We start from the raw sequence: 12,704 nt of genomic DNA on the forward strand, positions 1-12,704 counted from the left end.
CTCTGTAGACCAGGCTGGCCTCTTAACTCACAGAGATCGACCTGCCTCTGCCTCCTGGGATTAAAGTTGTGCGCCTCCACCACCCAGCTTCAACATTTTTAAAACACAACAGGCATATTAATCCAAAAATTAAAGTTAGAAATTGTTTGAGTGCCAATGACAACACAAATAGAAAATTTCAAACCTGGCCTCATATGATAGATCACAATCAAAATGTAACTACATTAAAAATACTAAGCAAATAACGTCAGGTTATATATACAGTGTCTCTAAAACCCAAATAAACTTCATTTTTGATGTTAGATGCCATTCTTAAGGTGTCCTATTGTTTAATATGCAAACATCCAAAATCTAGAAGCATCCCACATCTGAGATGCTTCTGGTCCCATGCATTTGAGACAAGACATAACTTGTGCATACCATCAGCTGCCACCACCAGAAACTACGGTATATAAACAAGGAGAAGGGCCAGCTATATGTTGTTTTCAGTTTCAGTTTTTCATAGGAAATTCAAATTCATATCCTGGTTAAACAACCATCCACTAACATAACCCAAGAAACTGTCTTTACAGAATTCCTTGAAATACCAAACTCCTCTTGTACTTTGAAAATAAGATATGTATTCACAGCATTATAAGCATTCTATATTGTAAGATATGGCAAATGGTGATTTGTGTTTTTATATAAACTCCTTTACACGAGATGAATAACCTCCCTCTACAGAGGTTGAGGTCAACCAAGAAGGATGCCAGTCTCTAAAGCAGCAGTTCTCACAACCCTTTCACAGGGGTCACCTGAGACCGCTGGAAAACGTAAATATTACATAACAATTCATAAGAGTACCAAATTATGAAACAATTTTATGGTTGGGGTCACCACAACATGAGGAACTGTATTAAAAGGTTGCAGCATTAGGAAGGTTAAGAACCACTGCTCTAAAGAGATCCATCTACACTGACTCTTCGTTGGGAAAAAATATATTCTAAATCACAAGGTCCCACTAGCACAAATTTGTGAGATTTTTTTTAACAACATGGTTAAGAATCATCCAATAGTGAAATATTATTCAAATTACTCAAGCAAAATATGAGAAAAGAGTTTCACAGATTGTCACTGGAGTCATGCAATCTGAGTGTGAAAATGTATGTAGAATCTAAATTAAGTCATAAATACAAAACTTAGCAATGCCTCTCTCAATAATAAATGGTCATGGGATATTTCTGGAGCAGTTTTGCAGATCACTAGACTGACTGTCCCCATCCAAAACTCACTTCCTGCACAAATGCTACCCATCACTGGTCACATATTGTGCAGCAGACGCTGTGCTGGGCACCTACGACACAGGACAAATGGACATGGCCCGCGTAAATGGCCTTTTCAGCAGTTAGGGAGACCTCACCACACACGTAAGTCTAAAGCACTACAGTAATGGCTACTATAAAGGAAAAATTAGAAAATGGGATTGATACACTGAAGGGACATCTACTACGACAGGGAAGGCAAGTCCTCCAAGAGGAGATGGGGAGGTAACACAAGGGAAACTCCAAACAAGAGGCCGCAGTGTCTTGTAGGAAGAGAGTGGCTCAGAGCTCCCTACTTTAGAAAACCTCTGGCTCCAGTCTGAGGTGGCCACCATGTAAGCACAAAACAGTCCGTCAGAAGAGTTTTATCACCGTAGTCATTGTGCTAGTGCACAAAGGCGACCCAAATCAGGGAAGGAAGGGCAGAGCCGGGATGATAGGGGGTAGAGCAGGTGGAGAACTGAAATGTTGGTCTGCAGGTAGGAAGAGGTCAGGCAACTCATTTCCAAGGTGAATAATCAGGAAGGATATCTTTGTAACAAAGAATATAAAAGTAGTAAAGTTTTAAAGGGAAGATAATTCAAAATTTATATGATTAAGAAATATAATATGAAAATATCCTTTAGAATGCACAGCCCAAATGAAAGCCATGAAAAAGTCTACATTTAAACTTGTTGTGAATAACAAGATGATGTCATTTTTTGGCCCCTAAAATGCTTGGCACAGTCCTCTTGGCACAAAGTGGCACTCATACTGAGAATAGAGGAGGAGCTGGAGAGATGGCTCCGTGGTTAGGAGCACTGGTTGCTCTTCCAGAGGGCCTGGGTTTGATTCCCAGCTAACAACTGTTAGCTTCAGTTTCAGGGGATCTAAGACCCTCTTCTGACCTCTGCAGATACCAGGCATGTACATGGTACACAGACATACAGAAAAAACACCCATATACATTTTATAAAAATAAATAAATCTAGGAAACAAATTTTTTAATAAAAGTCCACGTAGATTTAATCATTGAAGTGAACGCATGCATTCATTGACACTGATTTACTCTGTATGTTCTAAGCTTCACCTACTAGCAATGATCCTGGAGGAACACAGCTTTTAAAGGAAGTGCACCTTCTGAAAACATCACCATTCAGTCCTTCTCACTGTTAAGCCCTAGCACTTGAGGGAAAGCTGCTGTCATCAGAAATAACAAACTAAATGGATTATCTCCTAAGATGCTAAATAAACTGAAGGAACATACTGTGTGCCCTGTGTGAGTTCTTTGACCTTAGGGAGTACAGAATTCCTATACAGACACAAGTATTCCAAGCCCCATCTTCAAAACTGCCTATCCCAGAAAGATTTGTGGAGAAAATGCACAGGAAGAGCATCTAATGACCTGCTACCTGCTTGAGCTTCCTCAGAAATGAGGATTACCTGAATGAGATAAAAGTGACTCTATATCTGCCTTAGCTGGGTCATGACCTATGGTTAGGAAAGGGTCCATATTATATCAGAAAGGGCAGCATTAAAACCAAACTCTACAAGAATGTGAAGAGTTTAGGACCTGTAATACTCTTACCTTAAGTTCTAATCCACCCACTTTTATTAAGCACTGCCATGTCCCAACTACTGTGCTAAACATGGAAGCATGCATCTAACTTACATCAGTCTTTTCAGTGGAAAGATATACAATAAACAAATCAATCCATAATATAGCTGATTACAAACTCTATTAGAGGACACTAGGAAAAGAAGAGGATACTGAACTTCAGGAAAAGACATTTTATTGAGAAGAGACATTTAAGCTGATACTTAAAGGATGAGTAAATTAGTCAAGCAGTGGATATACAGCACGGAGGAACCTTTGCTTTAGAAAGCCAGCTCTGGCAACAGCACAGAGGGAAAGTGAGAAAAGAGGCTGGCTGGAAAACTATTACTAGAGAGAACGGAAGAGACAAGGTCCACACTACACTACTAATGGGAGAGCTAGCAGCAGTCAAATGTGAAGCTTTCAGGAGTAGGAGAGAGAGACTGATCAGTGATGGCATCGAGAGTGGAAGGAAGAAATGTCAAAATACTTTCCAGGATTCTGATTAGCCAGGTAACAGGAAGATATGAAAACTATTCAACAGAGACGATAAGTTTCATTTATTGCAAAAGCGAGCTGTATTTTACAAAACTCAATAGGTAGAAATTATCAAAAGAAATTATTAAAAGCATACTCACAGTTTGCAATTAATTACAAGATCAGCAGTCAATATGGCACTTCTCTGTGTTTGCACTTGTGACCATTACTTAGTAGCAATGGCATAAACAGGGAAACTCACACAAAGAATGTAGGTGGGAGTCACAGTAGCAGACCTGCGTAGCTGTGTGAATTAGATGATGGCGTGAAAGCCAAGATAGACTGTGGACTACTGGTACACCAGGAATTAATGATGTCCTGTTCTTTTCTTCCTTTAACCATCTCAACACCTGTTATGTGCCAGGTAAAGCACAAAACATTGGCCACACAAAGACAAGGCAACACTTGTCCGTAAATATATTCATACACCCACAGCCTAATGTTTACCAAGAAAAAGGAGTGGAAATGTTGAGTGGAGAAAGGGGAGGGACAAAGAGAAGAAAGGCGGGACCGAGGGATGGTGTGAGGGAAGACTTTTCCCAAGTTCATAACTTAGAACGATATATTGAGTAAGATAACAGTCAAGAGCCAAACTAACTCCTGAGGAAAATGGGAGCATGGAGACCTTGGGGGAGGATTGAAGAGGGAAGGAGAGAGTCAGCGAGGGGAGCAGAGAGAAATGTAGAGCTCAATAAATATCAAAACAAAAGAACCAACCTAACAAGTGATTCTGCCAAAAATGTCATCAAATTCCAGCACTCCACCACACTCCACCCCATAAAATAATGGTTTGCTCTAACCTAACAAACTGCTCTGTATCTTGGCTTTACCACAGATATCACATCTGACTTTTCACAAACAGTTAAGAGTAATGCCCCCTCAAAAGGCAACGAACAACGAACGGCCGGGGAAGATAACCACAGAAACTGGTGCTAGAGAGCATTGCAGCAGAACGCGATAGCAACTCCAGGGGTCACCAAAAGAGTCACAACTGTTTCTGACTGTTAAATGAGGCAAAGAAAACCAAGTATATTAAATGCAATATAATGTCAAGTCTTTAGATATACTGTATCATTAATTTATAAAATTCCTACATCAAACCTATGTAGAAGATAGTTTCTAATATTTTTGTTTATAAACAACATAAATGCTGCTATAGGAAACATAAGTGCTCTTTTTCCATTAAAATATCAGGATTTCTGTGACACTACAAAGTCAAAGATGGAAATGCATCAAACACTTTAGAAGGAACTGCCAGTGTTGATCAAAGGACCATCTTCTACATTTTCTTAGTATGGCTAGGATTATTAATGTAACAGTCAAGGACATGGGCTGCCTTTAAACTAATCAGTCTTCAAAAACATTAGAATTCTTATTATAGTCTAGCACTATCCTTTATATAATACTCTCATCAAAAGCTTCCTTCTGTTGGGCTCAGGACCATGTTTTATGCTACTGACTTGTCCAAAATGATCACATGGCAAGACCAGCAGAGAAAAATCTGTCCAAAGACTACTACACTGTAGGCTAGCTAGCAGCCTATGAAGAACCCTAACATTACATAAAAATTTCTAACTATACCCAATTTAACTAATCACACTTTCCCTTAAAAGCCTGACAAGCTCCAAGCTAAAAGGTGCAGAAAGGGCAGGAAGCAGACATAATGGGCAGCTACAACTATAATGAGAAGAGAGAAAGTGAGATATGTGTTTTAAGTGAGTCTTAGAAAGGCTACAAGAAGAGAAGCAACACCCAATCACTAGGTTGCACTGATTTTCCCCATTTTCGTATCACCTGCCTAATGGAAATCTGGTGAAGCCAATTTGACTGGATCTCCACAAGGCCCTGTCACTTCCTTCTCCCTTATACTCCCCACATAAAACTTTCAGAAGAACCTTCTCCCCTCGCCAGATGCAAGTCAAACAAAATTATGTGCTTGCAACCAAAAAATGAAAGAGCCTGACTTCTTTAATGAGTGCACACACACTCACACACCAACCCTTAGACACTGACATGCTGGTTGGTAGGTAACCATCCACGCCTTCTGATTCCCACATCTATTTTGCAGCATCTGTGGTTGAGATACTGTTACTGACCCCTATTATTAGTCTCAGATCTCAAAAGGAATGCTAAACCTTAACAACATAGAGCCGAGGAAAAGGTAAAGCGTCTGCTGTGCAAGCACGAAGACCTGACTGCAGATCCCAGCACGCACCTCCATAAAGTCAGGCATCACAGCCCGTGAATGCAACAGGGAAGGAATGTGGGGAAACGGGTAGAATCCCCTACGCTTGCTTCAGTCTAGCCAAGCAGCCAGACCCAGATTCAGTGAGAGACCCTGCCTAAAAACAGTCGTGGAAGACACCTGTTATCAGCCTCAGGTCTGCATATGTACATGCACAAACACACACCAGCACGCACAAGTGCACACACACAAAAGATAAAACCTCTTAATTATAAATTCTATAACTTCAATATTAACAAGAAACAAACTATCTCCTCTAAAAGCTCCTTGCTGTATGTGTGCATAAGTGCATGTGTGAAGACAGTGTGCTAAGTGAACTGGTTTTCTTAGAATCATACTGAATGAACATGGGTTGGTCAAGGTAGTCAAGCACAGAAATGATAACTGGAAGATACGAAGATAATCTTGTGGAAAAGTGAGACCTACTGGCCTACCTCAGACTCTGAACCCTGTCACACAACGGATCATGCTCAGATATTCTCAACATGATGTCCACAGACACCCAGTAGGCAGCACGCCATGGAACTCAATCTATTTAATAAACAAAAACTATGAAAATAACTCTCCTACAGGAACTCCTATTTCCCTAACTACCTCTATGTAAAAAACATTAGAGGACGCTCCTTTCCCTAACCATCCCCACCTCAACCTGCAATCCAGTTCCCTGTGCACACCGTGCCTACTGCTTCAGTTCTCTCTCTTAGAGACACGCCTTCCTTTCTTATTCCCATTCAGAATCTAAGTTACCAGTCACAACTAGCACACGCTTTGAGTTCAAGACTAAGGCACCTTAATACTGAACAAGAATCTCAATTATTTCTTAAAGACATATGCAGAGCTGAGAATGTCTGACTAAACGATAGAGTTCTATTTCTCAGAGCTAATTTATTTTCAGTATATTTCCAGATAGAAGGTAACAAAGTTCCATATTCAAAACCCCAATTAAAATGAAAACTATATATGCACTTAAAGTTCATTCTTACATAATATCTCGTCTGAACATAACATTATTAGATACTCTGAAAGCACTGACAGATTATATGAACACTCAAGGTAGAAGGCTGGTTATTAGTGCTAAGCATTCAAAACAGGGCTTCTGTTTTCTGAGAGGTGGCTAATTTAACCATATCATCTGTCACTTAAACATTATTTCACTTACCATATATTCCTCACTTACTAGACACAAGTTTTGATACCAGCATTTGAGCACCAGAATCGTCATGAAGGGCAAGAGCCTGTAATCTCAGCACTCAGGAGGCTGAGGGGGATAGTCCTGAATCCAAGCCCATCCTGGACCACATAGCAAGTTTCAGGCCAGCCTAAGATACATAGTGAGACCCTATCTCAAAACAGAAAGGGCTAAACGGAATCAGTGGCAGAACACCTATGTCACATTAATAAGGCCCTGGACTCAATTCCCAGCACCACTACAAAAATAACAAAAACAGCCATAGTTCTTAAGTTTAAGATCAAAGATCACTCAGGCCCACAGAGGTGCAAATTGCAACAAGGAAAGCTCCAGTGTCAGAAAGCAGATCAAGCTGGTCAGGTTTGTGAGTAGCTCTTTCAGCAGGTCACTTTAACAGCAGTGCTGCCAACGACTGCCTCTGGGTGGGCTTGTTCCTTATCTCTTCACAGCCGAACACCAAACACTGCTGACTCAGACAGTGTGCCCTGAAACCTCTATTCCTCCAGTAAGTGAATGACTTCTTTCAAACAGTACAAAATATCTATAAGGTTTTATTTTTTAAAATCCAACTATTTAGCTAATATTTGTTCCCAGTCAGTATTTTGCACATGACCAGAAATACGTGTGACAGAACGGATGGCAAAGAGATTTTTGAACGGATGGTTACAGGGAAAGGCCATAAAAACAAAGCTTAGTTTGTAATGAATATGCTTTTTTAATACTCCCTAATATCTTCAAGAGAAATGAAAAAGCCTGTAAGAATGATAAGCTCCTAATATCTGATTATTCAGTACAAACGCAACAGATGTGGTGTGTAACAAAGTTCTCTTCCAATGCATAAGTTCCCATCTAAACTTAATTTAGTAGTAATGATAAAGTTCCCAGCTGACTGTGCCATTCAAGCCTTTTCTAGAAATAACATCTAACACTTATAGTAACATGCCAGGCAGTGTTCTCCGAATTTTGCATGTAGTTTCCATCTCCTCTGAAAAACTCATCCAGTAAAGCATACCAGAACTGTTTTATAGGTGAAATGACAAAGGCAGAGAACATCAGAGTAGATCTGAAAAGGTCACAGGGGAAACAATTTGTGGATCCAAAATGTTACCAACTAGTTCAGCTCCAGCTTATTGCCATAAGCTGCCAGAAGATAACCATTATATCTGGTAAAATGTCGACTAATGGTGTACACTGTTTCCTGGTGGCTATGGGGCATAAATATGTTACTGAACTTCTCCAAGCTTCAGTTTTCTTTCTGTATAATGGGAATAATGAAGAAACGGGTCTTATGTTATAGGTCTATTGGTAGAGTTTAGAGACATTATACATGTAAAGTGTTAGCAAAGTGTGTGGTACACAAGTATGCCATAAATATTAGTTATCAGTAAGACTTGTCTTCATTCTCAGAAACTCTTCTTAGAGGTAGTATTTTCTAAAGCAAAACTCATCAATATTGAGATAAGAGAGCTAGACCCAGACATGGTAACCACACCTCAACTCCCAGCACTAGGAGGCTAAGTTGTGAATGGGAGGCCAGCACCAGTTACAAGGTAAAAACCAAAAATGTGTTAGGTATTGCAGGAACTTGCACAAATCAGGCCCCTGACATCAAAAATATACAGTCAAACCAATTAATTACAGAACAGACACAAATACCAAACACTCTCTCTTTGGGCTTTTCCTTAACCAGATGCACCTATGGTTTCCAGTTCTCCTTTGCTTCTGAAGGTGTGAAATCAAAAACAGGTGGAGAAGCCTGAAAACACTCCTCTTTCCAAATTCAGTGTGAAACACTGACGCTTCAGAAGAAAATGAACTGCATGCTCTTATCCTTACCTCCCCCAAATGGTTTAGCTATCTGGGACTAATGATCTCTTTTAATCATACCGAAGGGGAAAAGCAAGGTAAGAGCTAGAAGCTCAGAAGAAAGAGATAAAGATGCAAATTAGAGAGAAAAGATGAATTAGAAAGAGAAAATATTGATTAGTAAGTTTAAGAAAACGTCTTTTCATTGTACATTTTAGCATGTGCTTCAGAAACCAATCAATTGACTGACTGCTTCTAAGATTGCCTATCCTTACATATTTAGTGCACAAAACCAGAGTACAAAGAAAAGCACAGAGCACAAGAGGGCTTCTGTCTAAGAGCAGAGCCAACATTATACTATGTATCCTACAGGTTAGCTTTGAATCAACTCTCAGAACCAAGGCTAAATCATACTCCTTATAGACTATGGATCCCATTAGAGAAATAACTTCCACAACTCCAAAATAAGGATCTGAAATACTCCTGCGGGCCACAGTAAGAAACCTAGGAACCTAATTTCTAACTCATAGGGACATTTCAATGTCATTTTCAGTAGTGAGGCTATTTGAAGATCATTTGCAGTGTCACAACGGGGAATGATACTGTCCCTGTTTCCAAACGCATCTTCCATAGACCTAGAGGATAGCTTCATGTTCTCACAACATAGTCCTAGCAACTGCTGCATCCTGCCTACAAATCAATATAATAAATAATTTCTTTAAAAAATGTGAAAGTACTTTTCAGCAGTAAAAAGCAGCCTGTGCAAACCAAAAGCTCAGTTCATACAAACAAAACTATATTAAAAATTAATAATTTATGTTTTTCCAAGGGGTTCTTCTTCTCGAAGAAGAACAACAAATCCACCTGTCTGTCCATTCCGATGAACGCCTGCCTATTGTCAGCCAGACCTCATGCAGTTCTCACTGCACTACCCAAGCCAAACAAGGTGAAGTATGACTGTGTCTGTGACTGCGCTTCTGCTCTTGCTCACCCTCGAGGAGAGATGTCTTTAGGAAGGAAGATAAACTCTTGAGAAAAATTCCTTTAAATTATCACAAAAAGAGATCTGGTTTTTTTCCTAAAATCTTGATCACAAAAGATGGACAAGAATTCATCATTTTCAGTTTTACAGTAAGAATCAAATGTTATCTAAAGCGGTCGTTTAAATTTCCCCTGCCTCTGTTTCCTAATTGCTGGGTTATAGACATGCGCCATCATATCTGGTTTGGAAAAAACTCTTGATCAAATAGCAGCCAAAGTGGATATAATTTTATAACCAGAGACAGGTGTAAATATAATGACCAGTTTCGGATGACTGCTAACTCACTTGGCAGTACACTACCAAAGTCATACCAACATCTATTCTTACAGACTATGTGCAGAAAAGCTTTGGACACAGTAAATCCAAAAGGTAGATACACAGCTCAAAAAGGAACAGGAAAAACAAATACTTTCAAATACCTTATTTGATCTAAACTGGTCCCAGTTTAGCCTGTTGTCTACTATTACAAAATGCCCCCACTGAGGTCCTCCCACTTTAGGCAAGTTTTTCCATAATGGCCTAGAGGAATTCTGTGGAAGGCACATGTGTTTTCTTCTTATAAGGTTTTCTTCTGTGGCACAAGAATTATTAAGGGGGAAAAACATACTTTGAATAGGGGGGTCATAAGTAAAGAACTTCCAGTGTGTCTTCCCTCCTCCAACATCAAGCTATTTTTCTTTCTTTCCTACAATGGCAAGTAAAACAGACTGGAAAAGGTCAACAGAGTATGTATTGTGTGTAGGAATGCACAAAAAAAATAACACCTTGCAAATGTCAAAAATACAGGTTTAATAATGTGCAACTAATGAAGATGGTTTATAAATTAAATGCCATCTACTACACATTTGGTCCCTAAATATATTATGCTATTAGTCATTAAAGTTAGACCTCTAAGTACAAATTTTCCATCTGTGAAAAAGTTATCTGCTTTTAAATTAAAGAGAAATCATTACCTCTTAAAATAAAACTATCAGGATATAATTCAAGTGTAGCTGCTCATTGTCTCTGAGTAGGTTTGATAATCAAACATTTAAGTTTCAACCAATGTACCCATGTCGAAGCACATTTAGCTGAAATAACTTTTCGTCTGGTTTATTTTCATCACATATAGTACATTTTTCCAACAAAAACATGAACATTCAATATAGAACATTTCCAGCAACAATTACAGTCTTTCTAATTTCCTTTCACAGTATATTTTAGTGCAAAGCACTGAGAAGGGTAAATGTTTTGCTAACTATAGAAGCATTTTATTATGACCTTCTAGATCTTTGACATTTAAAAATTTATACAAAAAGTATACAGATGGACAGGGTCCATTCTAAGTACAGCTGTGAACCTACATAAAAACACGGTATATTTTCTGCAGTACCTTTTAAAATAATTTGACACAAATTACTAAAAAATAAAATATTCCCTAAAATTACAAAATATTGATACACAAAAACCTGCCCAAAATTTCATAAAGATAGATGTATTTCTTTTTTCCTAAAATCTTGATTACAAAAGATGGACAAGAATTCATTATTTTCAATTTTACAGTAGGAATCAAATATTACCTAAAGTGGTCATTTAAAATTTTTCCTTGGGAGAAAAAAATTAGGAAGGATACCCCTATCTTCCTTTTACAACAACATTTAAAGAACTAAACTAGAAACATAACAAGTGGTTGCACATGGATTGTCTGCATCTATAAAATATCAGTAAGCTATTTATTACCTTCATATAAACATTAGTAAATGTGTTCTTTAAAAAAATAGGAACTGAGAAATAAGATAGCATCTACCATTAAAGTGCTTTATATAAAATTTAAAGAAAAATAGGGGAATGTTTCATTTTCATAAAAACTTCTGATGTTTACAAATGATAAGTGTAATAATGATCTATGCATAAAATGAACTGGAACTTTCTTTGTAGTATATATTTTAGAATAAAACTTTCAAACATTTAAGTGCTAAAGAAAAACTCAAATATAAATGGATGCAAAATAATTATAAATATTCAGTAGGCTACTAAATATTCATAATATATTGATACTAATTTGTCTTTTGATCCTAACAGACTTTCTACAAAAATCATATTTACCTATATAATCTAGATAAAATTTTGCATGTAAAGTGAAATAAACCACTAGAAATACAAAGTTTCAATCAAGTAAAAACTATTATTTTCTTCAGGTTGTTGATCACTTTAATCAACAAATTATTTGGAAAGCAAAATTCCCAACATTTTTGTAGAAATTGTAGACCATATGTACAAGGTCTATGAAGACAAAATATAATATCACAGCTACTCAAAGTGCTGGAATGGGCATTGCCTTTAGAAACTGGTTAGATGGTTATTTTTTAGTCAGAAATCAGCAGTTACAGTTGAATATTTATGAAAATGTTCTTTTTTTCCTCATAGTACCATGTGAAGACGTTTAGTGGTTCTAACAACTTAAAGTCTTTCCACAAAAATGAACTCCAAACCTTTTCGTACATCACTTGAAGTTATCTGAGGAGAAATAGGAATAAATGAACACTTTTGAGTTTACCAATAAAACCTTGGTCTTAAAATTGCACAACAGTAAAATGACTTCTAAAGGATGGTTTTACCTCAAGTTCCACACACAGACAATGTGACACTCAAACCACATAACATGCTAATAAGCACTCAACTAAGGCCTCTGCATTAGAGCCTGTATCTCAAGCTTATTTAATACTACGTATATAAACGTCTAATTGCAAGGGCAAAGATGCTGCTAGCAAACTTTAAAAATACACAGACTTATGAAAACAAGTATTGGGAGTCTACTTCTTATTTTACACTGCATTTTAAAATATTTAATTGTTCCAAAACTTTCTTTAAAAAGTAAAATTGTTCTTTCTTCCAAATAGGGATCTTGCTTTTCTTTTGGTCACAATCTTCTCTCTCTCTCTCTCTCTCTCTCTCTCTTTCTCACACACACACACACACACACACACACACACACACACACACACACACATCACTTCTGAATAATACTA

General features: G+C 37.8%; 1 protein-coding gene and 1 long non-coding RNA gene across 7 annotated transcripts in view; one reads left to right on the plus strand and one right to left on the minus strand.

Annotated features, from left to right (window-relative positions):
* LOC125411116 (uncharacterized) overlaps positions 1–12,675 on the plus strand; it is a 25,436-nt gene extending 12,761 nt beyond the window's left edge. The window contains exon 3 of the long non-coding RNA XR_014999935.2: positions 9,484–12,675. This is a non-coding gene — a long non-coding RNA (uncharacterized LOC125411116). The remainder of the gene's footprint in view (positions 1–9,483) is intronic.
* The window catches only part of Znf800 (zinc finger protein 800), a 51,841-nt gene that overhangs the window by 17,612 nt on the left and 21,525 nt on the right, over positions 1–12,704 (minus strand). Inside the window, exon 6 of one of the 6 annotated variants that reach the window (XM_085683763.2) lies at positions 10,773–12,192. The exons of the other annotated variants lie outside the window; for them this stretch is intronic. Coding sequence (XP_085539889.1) covers position 12,192 — 1 coding nt within the window. The 3' untranslated portion in view covers positions 10,773–12,191. Of the gene's footprint in view, positions 1–10,772; positions 12,193–12,704 lie in introns of those variants that run through there. 6 annotated transcript variants of the gene reach the window in all.

The sequence above is a fragment of the Myodes glareolus genome, chromosome 25, assembly GCF_982192425.1.
Source record: "Myodes glareolus chromosome 25, mMyoGla1.1, whole genome shotgun sequence".
In the NCBI taxonomy this organism is placed as follows: domain Eukaryota; kingdom Metazoa; phylum Chordata; class Mammalia; order Rodentia; family Cricetidae; genus Myodes; species Myodes glareolus.